Source organism: Trachinotus anak, unplaced genomic scaffold, assembly GCF_046630095.1.
Source record: "Trachinotus anak isolate AG129_WGS33_773 ecotype Australia unplaced genomic scaffold, CSIRO_AGI_Tana_v1 ptg000021l, whole genome shotgun sequence".
In the NCBI taxonomy this organism is placed as follows: Eukaryota; Metazoa; Chordata; class Actinopteri; order Carangiformes; family Carangidae; genus Trachinotus; species Trachinotus anak.
In genome coordinates, this window is record NW_027273872.1 from 12,670,001 (window position 1) to 12,691,348 (window position 21,348).

Below are 21,348 nucleotides of genomic sequence, written 5' to 3' on the forward strand. Positions count from 1 at the left end.
ACTGGGGACCAAGGCTGCCATTCTAATGGGAGCAGGACACACACACACACACATGCACACAGGATAATCATTCAGTCGTCCTTGTAGGCGGTCCACTACATTACCAGACAATATGTCTGTAACACCACCCAAACACACATAAAAGTCACAAAAGAGAGGAGGCAGACCTGCCTGGCTCTGACCTGAGTATCAAATAGCGTTACCTAGTGCTCCAACACGAGGCCAAGCTGAGCTAAACAGTGGCTTCCAGCTAGCGTGATTGGCGCTGCAGCACCAAAGAGGCTGGAGGACTTACAGAGGTTATACAGGACCTCTCCATTGGCTGATTCAGCTGTAGGATGTCCTCAGTAGCCTGTGTTTAAAACCAAGGCCAACCAGGAGTAGTCAGATAGAGAATTCACTCCAATATACCTAAAGAGCAATCTCAGCCTACTTAAGCCAGATTTGCTGGCCTCTGTCTCTCATTATTAAATTTTTATAATAATAAATATTATAGAGTTATCCAGATCCAATAACAGTTAATCATTTGTATGAATATCAACTGCAGAGCTATAAGGTGCTAGGCAACATTTGCTTATTATTCTATTATTCTGTTATGAATCTCGACGAGTTTTGCTATTGCTACATGGCCTACATTAGCATTAGCTGCTGTTTACTTACCAGTCTGGAGGAAACGTTATGAGTTCAACATCAATCTTCATTCCTTTACTTGCCAAGACCCGTCTCCAACAGTGGAAAACAATGCTAATGTTTTGCTTCTGTTTCTGTCACATTTTTTCTACTTCTGAAGTTAGCATGCTGACTCATCACTGTCCGACACCGAGTCACAGTAGCGTCCAGTCTGCCCTGAACAAATGGTGCTGCTCAGACGACGTATTAAAACCACTTGTATTGTATATGCAGTGATGGCTGAGGCTCTCAGCAAGACTGATAAGTAAACAGCTGTTAATACTAATGTTAGCTATGTAGCAATTGGAAAACGTGCAAATCGCTAATTTAAACAACAATTATGGTTCTTTTAAAGAAAAAAAATTATAGCTGTGTATGACCTGTCTCACTTGTGATACAGATTTTACATTTAAGGCCATTTTGACTTCATTTGACATAGTGATTGCAGCAGCTGAATAATCTCCAATTTCTGGAAAAGCAATAACTGATAGCCAGTCTGTGTCCCTTTTTCCCAAAATCATATCTCACAGATGTAGACTGGTTACACATCTGCCTAAATAATGAGTCTCATTCTTTCCTTCTCTATCTCTCTCTCCCACCTTCCTCACCTGTCCGTCTCTTTTGTCTACTCTCTCTCTTCCTTCCTCGATCTTCTTCCTCTTGAAATCACCTGCAGAAGAATCGATAAGCTATCAGACCATAAAGTCTCCCAGACTCTCTCTCTCTTCCTCTGTATTTCATGCTGTGTCAATTGGCTATCAGCCTGCCTCTGACAGTGTTTGTGCTCTGCACCCTTTGTGTGTGTGTGTGTGTGTGTGTGTGTGTGTGTGTGTGTGTGTGTGTGTGTGTGTGTGTGTGTGTGTGTGTGTGTGTGTGTGTGTGTGTGGCGTTAAACTAAATCCCACATTTGACTGACAAAACATCAGTCACTTATGGTAACTTGTGCTTGTCACTGTTTGTGTGTGTGTGTGTGTGTGTGTGTGTGTGTGTGTGTGTGTGTGTGTGTGTGTGTGTGTGCATTGCCCCAGTAACTGCTATGTCAAATCAGACAACTCCAAACTACTGGTAGAACAATATTCAAGTGAAATGCAGGGAGAAAGAGAGAGAGAGAGAGAGGGAGCAATGCTGACATCAAAGAGAATGAAAATGAATCAGAAAAAAAGAGAAAGGAGTGAAAGGAATGAAAACAGTAAATGGCGAGAAGGAGAGAGAAGAGACAGAGAGAGAGAGACATGGCCAGAGAGCGACTGGGAGGGAGAGCAAATGAAAAGTGAAAAGAGGGTGAGAAATAAAAAGAGGGAGAGGGTTGAAACGAGGTCAGCCGCTGCTTAGAAAAGCACAAAGCTGAGCAGAGCTAAGAGAAAAGCATGAAGCATGAGAGAGACACAGCAGAGGTGTGTGTGTGTTTGTGTGTGTGTGTGTTTGTGTGCATGAAAAAGGGAGAGACTGAAAGGTGTGCGACAGCAGAAAAGAGAGGTGTGTGGGGTGAGACAGCCAGAGAAAGGCTCGAGGCTTCAATATGCTGCGTGCACACACACACACACACACACAGACACACAACATGTACACAGTGCGGCTGTAATTGACAGACAGGTAATTGTGTGTCTGTATCACACAGTGAAAACACTGACACTAGTATCAATTAACACACTGGAACTGACAAAACACCAACCGATCAACCAACCAACCGACTGACTAACTGATTTACTTAATCTCAATAACTGTTCATCTAGAGAAGTTTTTCCAGTGCAAATATCATAAGAGATGTTTTTATTAACTTAGACATTTTATTCAATACCCTTAAAGTGATTTCTTTTTCCATCACCCGTCATCTGAGTTTGATGGATTACTTGTTTATATGAGATTTATACAGCACCCACTGAGAATGTTAATTTCTTATGGGCTGCCAGTTGGTCGTTAAAGCTCCCATATTTTACACTCCATGAGAAGATATATTTGTGGTTTTAAGAACCAAAACCCATCTCAGTGTAGTTTTACATCTCCTCCTTTACAGCTCAAGCAACAACAGGTCAGTCAGCCAATTAGAGGAGAGGCTCAGAGGCTCTCTTCTGATTGGCTGATTCTGAGTGATACAATAAAAATATAGCAGATTTGATGGCAAACTCTCAGAGAAACCAAATCCTGCAAGGTTGGATGGTGGGTCCAGGGGGGACCGGGGTTTAGGGCATGACTGAGGGTGGTGACTCCTTTGTTATGACATCACAAAGTTACAGAAGTCCTTAAGGATCTTATAAGGCTCAGTTTCTGAATACAGGCTGTGGTTATTTCTCTGTGGACTGAGCACTTTGATACTTTCACAGTATTAATATAGAACCTAGAGCTCCTTTTTTACTTTTAACATGATAAAGCAGAGCAGTTTCAGTTTAGCCTACAGTACTTCTGCTTACTGTTACGTTACCAACTCAACCCCAAAACCTTCTCTGTCTCTATTGCAACTATTCACACTCACAATGACAACACCACCTGCAGGCTTTAGACTATCCAAATAAGCCAACACGCATGTTTTTGTATTGTAAAATTTTTTAAATCTTGTAACAATACCCAGCCCTGGTGAGTGATCCCTGATGACCGCATTAATATTGTTTCTGAGGCTTTTTTAACACACACAAGAACGAAAATGAGGGAGAAATCTGTGTTAATATTTATTTTATGCATCAAGATGACTGTGGTGTATATGAGCACAAATCTCTCACTGGCTTTTGGTAAATCCATTCCAGACGAACACCGAGCATTAATGCAGGGTAAACACGTGAAGAAGAAGTGACAGCAAAACCTGTACAAGCTGATCCACTCTGTGTGTCTGCATGTGATCAGACACTCAACCGTTCAGCTGTCAGGACTGTCCATTCACACATACACACTCTTTCACACCCAAACATGAATCCATGTAACCACATGAATGCGTACTCTTAAAAACTAACACCTCCCTCACACACATATAAAAGATGCCCGCAGACACACAGGTTTGAACACATACAAACACACTCACCATAAAAGAATTTGGATTATTGCATCATAGTAGTGACATTCCTGCTGTTAACAGCACCCCCGCCTTGGTGTGAAAGAGGGAAACAATGAACCACAGAGAGAGGAGAACCTACTACACACCACAACATGGGTGTGCCAGGATTGTCTCAGTGCAATCAACAAGACGCCACTTGTTTCTAATGTGTCGATGGGGACTGGATATTCACTGCCTACAGACAGACAGACAGACACACTGAGGATGTGATAGAGAGACTTACACACAATGATAATAACTCAGAGCTGATTTAAAATCCATTTCATCATTAACCTGAACCTGTTGCTCCCCACAGGCAGGTCTCAATTGTGTGATTACAGCAATTAATTATCAGATTATTGTTAGATTAATCTCTGCAGCGCTGCATGTAGTTTTTGAGAAAAATCAGAGGCAGAATGAAGTGGGTTTGATGCAGTAATCAGAGAAAAGGCACAGTAAATCTATGGGGAACTGACTTAAGTTTAAAATAAATGTCTGATAAGAGATTGTTTGTAGATATAGTGATTATGACTGCCTCAGCTAAGGGATATGGGCTTAAATCAATTATCATTAAGGTAAATTCTTAGCAGGATGTGGTAATAATGTATGCATTTATTGCCTGTGTAATGATATGATCATATTTTGTTTTTGTTCCACAAAATTCTGCAATCCAAATCAATACTTAAATCAAATGAAATCCCATCCTGGATACTAGACGAACTCATGTTTATTCGCTCTCGCAGATGGGTCTGGCCCCCCATCCGACCTGAGATAGATGGACCAATCACACACATTTATCTTAAACGAGGCAGGTTTAATACAATAACTGACAGAGGAGCACCGTTGCAGCATGTTCGTTTACAACCAACCGGAGAGAAATCTGCTCTCATGACAGAATTTAATGGACGGCAAACAACTGCACTCACAGCGTTTGTTGATAAAGAAAGATGATAGAACAGGATTTGGTAAATATACCAAGTGGCACACATTTCATTGCTGTGACTGGTTGTAGGTCTATCAAATTATGTCCAGGCAGTTTGAATGAAACCTACGGGAAATCGAAAATGACCCACTCTCAAATGTGAACTGGGCTAGTGATGCCAGGCTAATTAAAAACATAAAACTAGATATGGAACTCATTTATTGCATTTAAATGATTGATTTCATTTTTTTTAAATGTAATTTTGTATACATTTGCATAATATAAACCAATATTAGAGAAATTATCTTATACCACCATATTTAAGACAAGGGCACAAGGTCTCCTCTCTTCATGTGTGGCATGAATGCTCATGCATGTGTAGCAGTAAATTTGTATGTGCAAGCATTACTCTACTGCCTGCGTCCATGGGTAGTGCAGTTTGTGTGTGTGTGTGTGTGTGCGTGTGTGTGTGTGTGTGTGTGTGTGTAATGACATATCACCGTAGCACTGAACACTGTGGTCACGCAAGCCTGAGCAGCCTTTGGGAAGTAGGTCAATGAATGGGAGAGAGACAGAGATGAATAAAGAGAGAGGAGAGAGAGAGAGGAGAGAGACAGAGAGAGAGACAGAGAGAGAGAGAGAGAGAGAGAGAGAGAGAGAGAGAGAGAGAGAGAGAGAGAGAGAGAGAGAGAGAGAGAGAGAAGGAGAAAATCATGGTGGGATGTAACATGAAAGAAGAAGAAATAAGAACTCACAAAGAAAGGCCGGAAGGAGAAGTGACGGTGGAAAGTTACCAGTTGTAAACGAGCAGGACGCCTGTTTTACTGGGAACATGTACACACATGCCATATATGGCATGAACGTTAACGTGTGTGTGTGTGCAGTAAATAAGTGTGTGCTCGTGTTTTTGTATATGCATCCCAAAGGACATTAATGGCCTCACCCACCTCTCCAACTCTCTATGAAATATGCAGGTAGAAGCCTGCTGCTCACCTACAACCCACATGTATGACTCACACACTCAAACACAACACACACACACACACACACACACACACACTTGTGTCTAAACTTTCCATCACTAAGCCCTGCAGAGCTGCCTTAGCCCATCACTGCAAGCCAGTGCACCCTGAGGTGTTTATCACCATGAATTATCAGTTAAATTACATCACATTACCAGGAGAACATATCACAATATAAGGTTATTGCATTTTGGACTCCTACAGAGAGGCAATTTATTAAGTTCTGATGAGTTATTACATTAGTCGGCTGTGACTAAGTTACTGCAAGGCTCATAATTGATAATCTCTTTTATTTTGTAGACTGGAAATAAAATCAGTGGTGGTGGCTCCAGCTGTGATTGAGTGCTACAGCTATCTAAACCCACATGGAGATCTTATAGTAATTATGATTGAGACAGAGGTCACACACAGGTCATAAGAGACGGTGACGAGTGCACATCTGTGCCAAGGAACCTATTTATGACACACACTTCCTCCTGTAGCACACACACACACACACACACACACACACACAAATGGACAAGTTTATAGAGTTTATATTAATGCGCTTTAATCTGAGGAGTCAACAACATCTAAAAATAACAACAAATGGCTTTTAAAGGGGAGTAATGGCAGAGGAGAAACACTCAGTGTGTGTGCTACTGCACTGAGCCATATCAAATAATGTTGTACAGAATGTGATAGGCTACGTTTCTAGATAACTGCAGCCAGCTAAGAGTGTGAGTGTGAGTGTGTGTGTGTGTGTGTGTGTGCGTGTGTGTAAAAGTGCACGTTCACCACACCAATCTGTGCTTGCCTTCCCTTAGCACCTGGTTGCCACGGCTATATGCCATGCTGGCAACTGTGTGTGTGTGTGTGGGTGTGTGTGTTTGCATGTGGGTGTGTGTGTCCTCTTGTCCTCATGCTCCCTTACACCATGCCATGGAAATTTCCTTTAACCTTCTCTCTCATTTACACCATTGCCCTTGAGAGCTCAAAGACGCACATGTTGGTCTTTCTATAGTTGTGAGGACACACGGAAATTATGAATTCCCTAGCCCCTTACCCTGACTTTAACTTCACACTAATAACCACCTGACTGGACTCCTACCTTACAGCTGACTCTAACCTGAACCTTAAAACCAAATCTGAAACATCAAACAGCCCTTTGAGGTTATGAGGACCAGTCCTCACAAGGATGGTTTCAAACCAAAATTTGTCCACACTACCAAAGAAAGACATGCAAACACACACACACACAGACACACACACACACAGACACACACACACACAGGAGGGTGCAGCAGGAAAGAGTAGAGATAAACCAACTGTCACAGTTTGTGTGTTCGACTCCTGAAACTGACAAATCTGCTTAACTGTCACATGATCATGATAACTACTGTTACTAGTAGCCTACTACCACCACTACACCTGCTACTACTACTACAACTGCTTCTATTACTAGAACTACTACTACTACTACTACTACTACTACCACTACAAGTAGTAGAGCACTACTACTTCTGCTTCTACTGCTGACAGTACGACGTCCACTACTACTACTGCTGCTTCTAAACCCACTGCATAGTTAGAAAATCTGACTGTGTGATCCTGAACCTTGTGGAGCATAAATTGTAATCACATCCAATAATCCTGCTGAACCAGAGGATTATTGGGAGGGAAAAGACATGCTGTTCTATACATTTTGTTTGGCAGACTCCCAGCAAGTGCGTGCACATTTATGTGTGTCACCTCTTCGGGTCCTGCGGGCTATAGTGTCTGTGTCGAAGGAGAGATGATGTTTTTGTGCAGTTGGGCGCTTTCCCATCCACAGTCCAGACATCTTTACAACTCGATCTGTCTGTCGGCTAAGTCGGTCCAAGCCCCAGCCAAAACACTGGCACGGCGTCAAGCAGTAAGAGAGACCGACGTTGTGGAGCCCAAACCAATATCGGAGCAGCATTTACAGCTCCAGCACTCGCACAACTCTCATTCATCTTCAGTGTTTTATTATAGCATTACACAGCATCAAAGTCTCAATTTTAGCATCAAAGTCCAGTTTTTTAACTGTAGCAGGCAGGGAACAAGGCCTACTTTTTACAGCGGTAGATAAGTTCAAATCTCAGTTTTTTTTACAGCTGTAGACAACTTTAAACCCTTATTGTTCAAGATTCAATATAAAAGATATTATAATCATAAGCATCGTAAAAGCTTGACGCTTGGTGATATCAGTCATAGAAATCATTGAGATGGACCCGGAGTAAAAAGTCTAAAAACTTTACAAGGATTTTCATTGCAGTGCATTATAACAGCAGTAATACACCAGTGTAATTCCCTTTTAAACGGCAGCGATAACTGCAATTAGATTACACCAGATTCCTACCATCCAATCCCACCCACTGCCATTATCTGCTAAATGCTTCAAATGCCACTTCTCGCACTAATGTAGCGAGAGGGCCAACTTCAGACGGTGTGCGCCGCTGACATGTCGCTGCGGTATCAGCCACCCTCTCATCTCATCTGCCTGTGCATCTCGTCAGATTTTTCAGAAACAGTCACAGCCCTCGGTGCGTTCTTTCCGCTTTAAAATAAGACATTTCCCCGGTGGCTGCCCCGATGATAAATCAAGTAACAGAGGAGGAGAGCTTTAAAGAAATAGGGCAGCCAGCTAGCTCGGTGACTGCTGGGCCTCCACACGCTTTTCCTACAAAGCCCTGAGCTGCTGGGTGAGATTGGATTCCCTCTCCAACCCCTTCCTATCTCCCTCGTGTGTGTGTGTGTGTGTGTTTGTATGTGTGCATGTGCAGAGAATGACAAATTGTCTCACGCTCATGTTGACACTATCAATATAGCATCAAGGTTCCTGTGATGAATACAAATTGCCAGTAAAGGTTAGCTAAGGACACATGGCATACATGCACACATAGACATATACACACATGTGCAAAAACAGGGAGAAAAAGGCCTTAAACGTGAGGAGGAATTCAGATGAGGGATGTACTGCATGCATACAGTGAGCATATGAAATATATATAATCGCCCACTCATCCTGTGCCTCTGCACGTCATGGTGCATGCATGGAAGAATGGGCAACACAACACAATGCCAATTTATTGACTCTGTGAAGCAAAAACTGAGGATGATGCACACACCGTACACAGTCGACGTGTTGATTATTGAAGCGAAGACCACCTGAATGACAATATTTACACAGAAACAACAGAGAAAACACCCAAAGTGTGTTGATTAGAAGGTAAACACAACACGCTGGGGGGGTAGAAGGAGAGGCTGCAGAGCATGAGCAGATACACATGTCAGCAGTCACCTGTGCATTTTGTTACGCACCCTGTTGCCCCTTTATCTGCCCAAAGACCCAGAAACCACCTGGCATTGTCATTGTTGCTATAATACAGTTAAACAATCTTTATTTGGGAACAAGTTCCCTGTGAGCACAGCATAAACTCTAATGTCAAAAATGTAGAACCAGCCTCGTTTTATCTTCTCCCAGATGCAAACACTTTAACAACTTTGCAAAAAATCAAATTAGGGTTGCAACTAATCATCATCATCATCATCATCAACCTTTATTTCCTGGGGGTTAGACTGAGGGATGACGCTCATCTTCAATGATGCTGAGATAACAGAAGCAGAAAGAAGACAAGCCAAACAATCAGCAATACAAATATCAACTCCTGATAAAAACAATAACATTTAAAAGATTTAAAATAATAATTTCCATTGTTAAATAATATGATGATTATTTTCTCAGTTAATAGGATAATAATGAGTCTACTAAATGTCCAGAGTCTGCAGGACCCACGGTAACATCTACAAATGTCCTGTTTTGTTTAACCAATAAACCAAATCCTCCAAAGTATTAAATTCACAATAAGATAAACAGAGAAAAAAAGCAAATATTTATACTGGAACCAGTGAACGGTATTTATTTGCTTGATAAATCAATAACTGTTATTTGATTACCAAAATATTTGCCAATTCTGTCACTTGACTAATCGATGAATCAACTGGTCTTTTTGACTCTAAATCAAACCAACTGACCCACCATGAGCCTTGGAGGTTTATTAGATCTGGAGGTCTGGAGGTCTTGAGCCACAGTGCAGAACATCCTCACCAGAACGTCAGCGTCACTGAGAGAAGTTCTGGGTGAGAGTCCCACTGCAGCAAGCGCAGTTTATCTCCCTGACAAGACCAAGATACTGAATCCGCTCCCCATCAGTGTGCCGCTGAGGTTAAATGGTATGTAAATGATGATTTAACAATAAATAACCAAAGTGATAAATCCTGTGTGGTCTGCCCAGCGTCTGAATGTGGCGTAAAGATAAGAACCATAAAAAAGAGATGGAAATGAGGAAGAAAATATCATGAGAGGTGATAACAGTGAATCACAGCACTGACTGTAAAGTATATAATCTGTATTAAAAACTATAGCCTGGAGAGAGTGAGGGAGAAAGATGAGATGAGGAGAAATTTACATCCTCACATCCCACTCCACTTTGAGTCACAGTGAGAACGAGCGACAACCTGGAACACGCCGACAAACCGAATAGATTTTCATATGAATTAAGACGGCAAAAAGGCAGTCGATGAATCCCTAATGAGGCTCTCACTCGCTTGTGTCTCTTTGCTGTTGGATTTTTCTTCCTCCTCGTTCTCCCACCACCACTCTGTCTCTCAGTATAACACATGCAATGAAGCCGTTGTGCATGTTGGACACTTTGCACGGCTGAGTGCTGTTGCTCTGCTGCTCCACCTCAGGGGAAAGAGGAGCTGTTTGGAAAATCCTGCAGTGTGCATGCAAGCTAGGACACAAAACTGGATTTAGAGATGCTGCAGCGGCTCCCCGTTTATAAAGACCCGGCCTGTCCGTGTCCCGATCTGTGGGGTGTTCTCTTCTGCCGTAACCTCTGACCCTTCCTGTTCCCTTGTGCTGTAGACATTTATTCTTCTTACTTACTCTGGAGAGTCAAATTAGAGACGTCAATGTCAAATCAAACTATTCAGAATCATCCCTGGTACACTGTGAGATGGTGAACCAGCCGACTGAATAACACTACATCATCTCAGTACAAATTACGCTAAAGGAGTTAGAGGTGTAGCCTGATATAGCCCTGCTATTGGAAACCAATCAAACGAAGGAGTATTGTGTAGCTGTGTTTGGTCTTAAACCATGCTGGTCAGTAAACCTGTTCTGGCCCTGTTTATACCTGTGTTGGAAACCAGGCTAAAGGTTAGCGTCTGCTGCCTGACTGTGCCCTGTAAATAAAGCCACATGATTAGAAGAGAAAATGCTAATGACAAATGATGATGATGGAAACCAGTGGATGGGATTGTAGTGATAACACAGTTAAAATTACTGGTAGCAGGCACTAAATGAATCTGGATTATATCTTCACCTCCTCATTCTCCATCCTGTGTGAGCTGCACAATTAATCACACTAAAATTGCAATTTGGATTAATATCTCCACGCAATCTGAATGAAATCAGCCATCTGCCGTGTTTGCATGAGCAGGGAGATCCACTGCTTTAAATCAAAGGCTCCTAATTACACCTGACTTGCATCAACAAGTGACAAGACTGTATGATGCCATGTGACAAACTGCAGACAAGCAGCGTGGACCGAAACTCTAAGAAAGAAATTCTGCAAGCAGTGCTTTGCCATATACTCGCAGTATGGCACAGCACACGAAGGTGATAATGAAGCTAACTATGCAATCAAATGACGGTGCCAACATTAAAGGTCCCATATTTTACACTCCAGTGTTTTATTTGAAGTGTTGATATCCATAAGAAGATATATTTGTGGTTTTTTAGAACCAAAACCCATCTCAGTGTAGTTTCACATCTCCTCTCTCAGGCTTCTCTCTGGAGCTCTAGTAACAACAGGTCAGTGGGCCAATCAGAAGAGAGGCTCAAAGCCTCGCTTCTGATTGGCTGACTGTTTTTTGAGTGATACAATAAGAATATAGCAGATTTCAGGTAAACACTCACAGAAACAAAATCCTGCAAGGTTGGATGGTGGGTCCAGGTGGGTGGGGCTTGGGGCATGCCTGAGGGTGGTGACTGCTTTATTGTGATATCACACAGTTACAGAAGTGCTGATGGCTTGTTTTAAGGCTCAGTTTCTGAATATAGGCTGTGTGTATTTCTCTGTGGACTGAGCACTTTGATACTTTCACATTATTAATAAAGAACAGAACCTAGACCTGCTTTATAATCAGAAAACACATGCAAATATCAATTTATACACTATGGGAGAGATAATTGTGATCTCTGTTCTGAGTAAGAAAATCTTGTTCAACCCAGAGAATCGTGTAGCTCTAATGTGTGTGTGTGTGTGTGTGTGTGTGTGTGTTAGTTGTCGCCTGTAATGCCAAGCAGGCCTGAGTGAGCAGCTGATGAATCACCAAGCAATTAATTATTGAGAGACCCCTCACCTGCCTCTGCTAGCATGTTAGCTCGCAACAGCACACTCCAACATGTGACACACACACACAAACATGCATACACACAATCACTTTATGATCCTTGCTTCCACACACAAACACGCACACAGGCCCCCGTGAGGGGAGGTCAGCATCAAGTCCGGATGCCTGATGAACCTCAGAGGGATTTGGGAGGAAGCAACCATATTCCCAGCGCCCATTCTGACGCACACACACCACAATGAGGATCAACCACACATAAACACACACAGTGTAGCTAACTACACTTACACACACAGTTATCCGCTTGACACTTTTGCGTAGCGTCACAGTAACCACTAGTGTTGGGTTAGGAAACATTACCCAGACCAGCGTCATTTACAGCAGCAACAGAGCGAAGCAGTGTCTGTTTCTTTCAATTTAACAATTTGAAAATAATCTTAGCACAAAGGAAATGCACTGACAACATATGTAAATCAAATACAGCCGCTGAGAGCATCTCCAAAATAATCCTTCCTACACCTCCCATCCCTCTCAGATTATGGTTAGGGGAACATTTTGTTGTATCTATCTATCTCTCCGACCTTTGACCTGCTCACTGCAGGTTGCAGTAGTCTGCAATTCACTGTGATTCACTCACGAACAGCATCAGCTACATCCCTGAAATATACAACAAACTCTAATCTAAAAAATGCAAATGTAGTCCAAGCTTATATGTGCATTCTTCTGCACACACTGTAGCTTATGCTGCATATGCATGCTTACCTATGTGTGTGCAAGTGATGCTCATGAGCTGTGTGTGTGTGTGTGTGTGTGTGTGTGTGTGTGTGTCCAGTACACAGTGACAGAAGGGACAGGTGAGTCACTGTAGGGCTGCAAGCCGAACACATTGCACTGCAGCACTGCACATCACGACTCAGATGGAGGAGAAACACACAGAAAGATAATGACACAGAGTTGGGTGTAAAAAAAAAAACAGGGAATGAGAATAAAAAGAGGAGTCACAACAAAAAGCTGAAACCTGTGAGCAGAGAAGGCGACGGATAAGATGTAGGCAGAGACAGCTCTCTGTCCGTCTGTCCCTGGCACAGTGTAAATCCCAGTCACCGCCAATAACACCTGTATCCATCACTCCTGGGTGGAACTTCAAAGCCTTGTTATTTATACACCTGTCTGTCTGGCTGCTACCTAACTGTCTGGATCCCTCACTCTTCTCTGTCACTGCCCAATTTAAATCAGATTTATCTGTCCACATCAAGAAAGTGATGCGCCTAACTGCTTGTAGACTAAATATAAATGCATTATGAGTGTGATTTATACACAGTGCAAACCAGAGAAGTGTGACTGGTACATTCAAACCAATATCTACCAGGTGAGATGCTTGATGATCCCACTTTCATTTCTCTTCCCACCCACTTTATTTGCGCCATTAGGCCAGCAAGGGTTTTACAGGAGCCTTAACGCTACATTTAAAAAGGAGTAATCCACCTTTTCTTCCTTTGTTGTTTGCAATTCATTAATTATTTCTTTCATTAGCCATATTGCTTATCCCTTTCGGGTTTCTGGAGGCATCGGGCATGGGCGGGGTACACAGGGCTGACATGTAGAGACATTTTGGTATTCATTGCATAGATATTTCCATGTCAATCAAAAAGCCACAGTTACGTTCTTGTTTCTTTGATATTTTATCTTGGGGTTTGTGTTTTTGCAGGGTTTTCTTCATCACTCCTCGTGCTTGATTCATAACTGTTTTCTTTCTGTTGTTGATATAAACAAACAGGGGGAAAAAAAGCATAATTTTCTATGTGGGATGAGCTTCCAGACAGCAAGTGTTCAGCATCATGTAGTTATATCACTGTTATTTTATCACACTAATTATCCATAGACAGCAGAATACTTTTGATTCACTTGAATTTTAAGCCGAAATGATCATTTTAACAGCAAAAGATTAAACCAAAAGCTTTAAAAACTTGACAGAATGATGCTGGCGACGTCTGCAGAATCACACTATCCAGCTAAATGCAGATAAACACGGTCAGTAAGGGACCGTGTGACTTCCAATCCAAAATTGGCTAGGATCACCTGATACCCAGGGATGAGGGCCGACTGCCTGCTGCGTAGGAGCGTATGCATGCACACATACATACACACACAAACACACACATACACACACAAACACACACAGGGGCCTCATGGTTATAGGATAAAGTGCTGACTGACAGTATGAGGCTCACAGCAACACTGTAATGGCTTTAAGCTTTATTAAGTTTTCCATTGGGTTGGTGTAGGCACTGTTTCAGAGATGCAATTAATGTTTTAAACACTTAAAAGATGAGTTTTGTCTTGATTAGTCCAGCTGATAATAACATGTGAATCAGGGCACAGAGGGGGCGAACACGGAAACAGTGAGAAAACTGCTGATGTCTGGGAACAAGGTGCTCTTTAAGTTTTTCTCTTATTTATTTCAACGTCTAACTCTCGTTCCCGTCTCTGGCTAAGCTTTTCTCTTCTGTCTAGATTTTTTGATCAGATCCTAATTCGTGTTCTAATGGGTGGATACAGCAGCAGTTTACAGTCTGGATTACATTTGAATAAAAAGCAGCCTTTTTAAATTCTTTTCAGTTCAGTTTTGTAGAACCTCACAACTTCTTTTCTGTAGAATAGAGTAGGGTAACTTGGACGCACTCTTTGCAATAAAACTTTTATGACCTCTGTGGGGAAACTGGTGCAACTATTTTTACTTGACCTCCAGACTTAAAAAGAACTTCAAAATAAACTTTAAAAAAAAAAGTCACACGTGACTTCGAAACACATGTAGCTTGTTAATACATACATACATGTCACATTGTAAATATTAAATTTTCTAATAGGAAATGGGAGATCCACACTTTCTCCCTGGAAACAAGCACGTGTGCTTTGAATCCACATGTGACTTTCTCTGTAGAAGCACAGTTGCTTAACCGCCACACTGAACGGCCTGAACAGACCAGATGAGCCACGGCTAATATTTTACTAGTATGTGCCCTGTGGCTGGTTGTGTCCTGTTACAGCAGGATGTGGTCACTGACGTTAAGTCTGCCTGATCTTCCCAAACTAAATCTCTTGAACGGACCAAGACCAGCCCTCTACACCCGGTCAATGATTAAAACTGAAATAGGTTTGAGGGGCCAGCTGCACTCTGAACCAGCCTCTCAACAGGTTCAGTCATAAAACTGGAGACGGAAGACAAAGACAAATATATGGTTCAAGGAAAGGAAGAGAGGACAACTGATTCAAAACTGATTTGTAATTTCACCTCTTGTAAATCTGATTGGTCTTGTGTAAGTACTTTCAGGTTCATATTAAAGGTCCCATATAGTATAAGATAGATGTCCATGTGTTTTGTGATTATAAAGCTAGGTTCTATATATATATATATATATATATATATATATATATATATATATATATATATATATAATGAGCCATCAGGACTTCTGTAACTTTGTGATGTCACAACAAAGCAGCCAGTGCTTTCACCCATGCACCAAACCCCGCCCACCTGGACCCACCATCCAAACTTGCAGGATTTGGTTTCTCTGAGTATTTACTTGAAATCTACTATAGTTTTTGTTAGATCACTCAGAAAAAAGTCTGCCAATCAGAAGAGAGGATCAGAGCCTCTCCTCTAATAGGCTGACTGACCTGTTGTTACTTGAGCTCCAGAGAGAAGCCTGAGAGAGGAAATGTAAAACTACATTGAGACACTGAAACAAAACACTGGAAAAGTGTAAAATATGGGACCTTTAATATCAACATCTTTGCTGAATGAGAAGGCCGGCTGGTTCAGGTTCACTGAATGACTTTAGAAACTACAACTCAACCAGATTATTTTGGGGGCGGAGACTACAGCAGAGACAGTTCCCCATGTCACAGTAACCTAGAAACAAATCTACTTTATCTAATCTTTCACTTTCACTTATTCACTGGGCCGCAACAGCCTTTTAATGTTGACCTAAATTTGTGAAACACTGATTTACACACGCACTGAAACCCTGAACTCATCTGGACATTACCCAGAGGAGCCGCATGAGATGTCCAAATCAGTTGGACTGGACTTTACTCTTCCAGCTCCAAAGTGCAAAGTCTCATTAAGCCCATGCGTGAATTTTAAAATCCTCTAAATCTTAGAAATATTGATTATTATCTCCTTAAACTGCAAAATAGTGCTGTGAAACGAAACATATTGGTATCAGAAGTATGTGTGAGTGTCTTCACCTGTGTATTTACAGCAAACACCAAACCACTGACTTTTCACATGATCTGATCTGTGGTCTGGTTCAGTCTAATGCAATCCATCACTTTGAGAGCAAATGTTTAAAATACCAGAGAAGTAGTTCCTGACCTCTACTTTCCCAGAGCTATAAGAAGTACCTTGGTTGTTACAATGACAAGAAGCTGATTTATAATGTCAACACTGAGGCAATATCTAAGAATTATATTTGCAGAAATTAAAGCTTTATAATTTTGACAGGAAGTTGATGTTGTTAATCTCTGGGTGCATTAAGGAATCAGTCCTGACCTTCTCGGTGATTCGTTGGGATTTCAATGTGTGAAAAAGAAATATACTGAGCAACACAGTAAAGTCAGTAAAAATCATTGCTGAGCAGAAGCATTTCTTGACATTTAGAGACGACAAATCACACGGAAATCAAACATTTTTTGCAAAACAGGGCCATTCTTGTTTCAATAGATCCAAATGCTCATGTGCAATAAACCCACTGAATCTAAATATACCATAAACTGCTGAGAAAAGGCTGAGAGAAATGACAGTAAGCATGTGTACTGTCTGTGTAAGAGCGAGCGAGCGAGAGAGGTAGAGGATGTATGACAGAGAGAGAGGGAGAGATAGACGAGGAAGCAGTCACATGCTAGGAGGAGGGAGAGGGGTAGGGGGTAGGGACTGCCTGTCACTCGTCTACGTCACGAGAAACGCCTCCCTCCCTCCCGCCCTCCACTACAACTCACATGACTGCAGCAGCCCTGTTCTGTAACTCCAGTCACGAGGATAGAGTAGTATTACAATAACCATCCGGCAGGGGCGAGCAGCACAGGCACACACTGAGAGAGAGGGAGGGGGGCAAAAGCCACCAGCCAGTCCTAATGACCATGAGTAAATATTAACTTATTAACACTGCACTTGTAGAACAGATAACCTTATCGTTCCACACATGAAGAAAGAACTTAAGCAGCGATACAGCGTACAATTAGATTTTTTCTTTCCTGTTCCTTATACTGCAGTTGTACTTTTATCTCCCTCTCTCCCCGTGTCACTCAAGGACTTTGCAGCAATCCAGCATTACAAGCCCCAGAAGAACGATTTGCAAAGATTAGACTCCATGTTTTCCTGTTCTTTATGCACCATTCCAGCAAACATATGACTCCTGCGTCATTTTTTTTACAAAATTCAGCCCGATGTATTTGACATCTGTGGAAACTTTAGTATCTGCACTTGAATTGAATGAGGTTCTGGGGTTTTTTTGACAATGATTGGTGGCACAGCACTTGATAAAGGGTAGGAGAGTATTTTCATATCATGGCAGATGTAACCAAAATGATAAGACGACTGTTAAACAGTAAAGGAGCATCATAATGCCTTTGGAGATTAATAGGGCCGTGATAAAGTCACCACTGGATATTTTACAGACGTGCAAGTGTCTGCAGGGATACTGTGGTGGTGCCATGGGACACATTAATCCAAAATGTAGCCATGATAAAGCCATTGTACAAAATCAATAGGCTCACAATATACAATAAGTTCATATATGAATATTATAGCTGGGTGATCTCATAGGATGTGATGATATATTGATGTAGAATGACAATATCTAGTGATGCTATGCTACTATCATTTGTGTTTCTTCCTCAATGATGGGCTGTTTCTTTTCATTTACCGCTTCACATCAGGCATTTCACATCTGTGTGTGTGCTGTATGTGTGTGAGTGTGTGTGTGTGTGTGTGTGTTGTGTGGAAGCACATGTCACTGCTGCACGTTATAAATAGCCCACAGACTCCCTGGATCCCACCACACACTGAATTAACCCGCTTAGGCTGCCAATCACACACAAGCACACAGACACCCATCACATCCTCCGATGACCGTGCAATCAGAGCAACAACAATCACCATGACGCAATCTTATGTCACACTGTGATGCAGTAAACACCGGGGTCCTATATACCAATGACAGACAGTGTTGTGGGTTGACATGCACGGCAGTAATCCGTGTGTGTTGTGGAAGCACGACTCCACCGCCGCAGAAAGGTGGAGATGAGACCTGATAGGTTCTTCTCTGTCATGAGAATTTTTTTTTTTTTTTTTTTTCACCAAACCCCATTCGGAAATCTACTAATTTATTGTTTCCTTATGCGTCCCCCAACGAGGTAAATATCATATTACACAGACTGAAGCTGTTTTTAATCAATACATCTTCTAGTAAATTCGGAATATATCTCATGTCCAAAACAACACTTCATTTCAATGAAATTTCAACTTCTATAATTGTTTAACACCACTCGCTACCGCCCTCCGCGGTGCACTTTGATAGGAGATTATTCTAGGATTAACCGGAAAACCAGTTATAAAAGTTCACATATTATTTTAGTAAGTGCTGCTATGTGTGCTGACTGTATACCGAATTAAATTAAACATACCATCTATTCATTTATAATATGAATTTGTGTTTTAGGTATTATGCATGACAGCCTACAGGCAAGGAATCCCTGAACTGTAGAGATTTCTGAACGCAGTTTGGCGTCATGACGTTTCTTCTTCAAATTCAGTGCAACATAATGTCCCTTCGCCCCCCCCCCAAGCAACATCGGGTTAATGCACTGTCCGTCACTGTCACCCCTTCAGAAACACAGCCCAAGGATCCACCGTTTTCGTTTTGCCGAATTACAAAACCGTGTGAACCAGACATACGTTTTGTAACCGTTACCAAACGATTACGCAAACGATTACGAAAACGTAATATCGCACCAACTTTCTCAGCTGACCGAAACCCACAGCCTCCTCTCCATCTCATCGCTCCGCAGACCATTATCTGATTAATGGGTCGATCTGGGCAAATTGCAGGAATCGGCGGTGGTGGGGGGGGGGGGGGTTGCTCAACTTTACAGCGCCGCGAACGGACCCGCAGATACCCAACGCGGAGACCCATAGATCCCCTGCTAAGCTCACGGTGCTGTGGCAAGCAGCTTAAAGTGGAGTGCATAAATAACATTACACAGCACTGATGTGTTGCAGTGTTTCCTCAAACGGACTCTTTATTGAGCATCCGCTTCGATGGTACGTAAAATAAAAGATATCCATCAAGTCGAGCATTGCATCGACAAAAAGACACACAGGTACGTGTTTTCAGTGCCAACATTTTAAAGCTAAGCAGTCCTGTAGCCAGTGGATTAGTATCATAATGTCATAATATCATAATAGTCCTCAGGCTAAGTCCATGCGTTCAGGGGCGCACCACGTGTCCAAGTCTCCGGCACTGAAATTAAAACTTCCCTCAAGAATGCGTCAAAAGTTTGCCAAGCGCCCCTCTGCATACCAAATAATCCTCCCCGAGCAGCAGCACACCGGCTGCCCTCCGCTTCCAGCGCCAGCACACAGACATTTATTCGTTTAATCCGTCCAGATCCCTCATTGCCCACGGCCGATGACATTTCCTCCAAAAACACGTGAAAGCCGGACGTCAAGACATAGTAGACATTCACACACGCATACACAAGCACCGAGACGCCGGGTCGCACTGTGACGAGGAGATGCTGCTGACAAGCCGGGAGAAAGGCTTGCATCAACCGGGGATAGCAAGCGCTACAGCCGGCGACGCGCAAAGACGCACCCCGGTCTGCAAAGCCCAGGGTCCCGTGTGTCCACAGAGGCCGGGATCTTACCTGGCTGTCGGAGTTTTCTGTCAGGTAATTGAAGACAAAGGACGAGAGTTCCTCATCTAATAGTGGAGCGCAGTCCGCCATCTTCTAGTGAATGAGGAGCCGGGGAGTCAGAGAGCGGAGTATAGGAGGAGGAGGAGGAGCAGTGGGCGAAGGCCGCCTGCAGGGGGCGCATCTGTTTACACACAGAAACAAACCAAGACATTACAGACACGCGGTTCTCCAAAGTGGGGTCTGGGGACCTCCAGGGGCCAATGCGGTGGCTCCAGGGGGCCCACAACAAAATGAGCATCAATTCAATTTACCTGTCACTGACATGAATTGGGAATTATTACCACTAATTTAGCCTATTTTATTTTGTCTATTGCAATCAAATACAGTGATTTAGATAAATAATAATAATTACATGAGATTACAGTTATTTATTTGAAGGTTTTCAGTAATTACAGGTGAAATCAATTGTCAAATATAATATCCTGCCTATCTTCAGTATTTATAGTCTACTAATCTCTCCACATCTATCCACATCTATTGGTTCAATTGTAAAACTCCATATGTGGCACCTAAGATCAATAATTCAGCGTTTTTGTTCATAATTAAAACCAAAAACAAAGTTGGAAGTTAGTCTGATGCTCAGGATGCTCTTCGTAGGCTTGAAAACTCCACTTGCACCTTTCTCCCTTTGTTGTGAGAAGCCGCCACAGACAGAAGCTAAGTGTTGGCACAACCCTGCTTCTGTTGCTGGGAAACTGCAAAACCAGCTTCTGTCAGTCATTCAGTTAGAACAGTTGATGACATATAGCTGAAAATAAAGAAAAATCTGATCACCTACTTTAGTCTCAGCACTGCAAGTTGATGCTGTTCTTGTTGATATAAGAGGAGCAAGAACAATGAATAAAAACCTCTCTGTTTTAACAGCATGAAGGTCTGACTGCGGTGTAGGAGAGTTGATGCAGAAGCGCACCGATGTTTCTCATATTTTAACCTTTTCTCACCCGCAGTTGGTCGAGACGCTTCTCTAAAAATCATAAGACATGTTTTTATTAAGGTTATTTGACAAATGTAATCATTTACTGGTTACTCATTTCTCATTGGGGGGGGGGCAAGGGCATCCTGCATAAAACCTATGATGAATCAAATATGTTCACTGGAGCATCCAGAAGACAACAACAACAGCAGCCAGCGTAGCCCTGGTGATTGCACCCTCATTACTGTCAAGCTGGTTGACCACAAAATCTGCAACTTCCTGAATGTTGGCCCACCGGTGGCAAACTTTAGCAAGACATCTGAGAACAAACGACATGTGAATTTCACTCATTTGGTTGACTCTGGCAGCCTGAAAGCTCATATGTCCCCGA

At 42.3% G+C, this 21,348-nt stretch overlaps 1 protein-coding gene across 1 annotated transcript in view; it reads right to left on the reverse strand.

Moving 5' to 3' along the window:
* Positions 1 to 20,153, reverse strand: part of ppargc1b (peroxisome proliferator-activated receptor gamma, coactivator 1 beta) — a 100,721-nt gene extending 80,568 nt beyond the window's left edge. Inside the window, exon 1 of the mRNA XM_071458512.1 lies at positions 19,994 to 20,153. Within this exon, the coding sequence (XP_071314613.1) occupies positions 19,994 to 20,074 (81 nt within the window). The 5' untranslated portion in view covers positions 20,075 to 20,153. The remainder of the gene's footprint in view (positions 1 to 19,993) is intronic.
* Between the last annotated feature and the right edge of the window lie 1,195 nt (positions 20,154 to 21,348).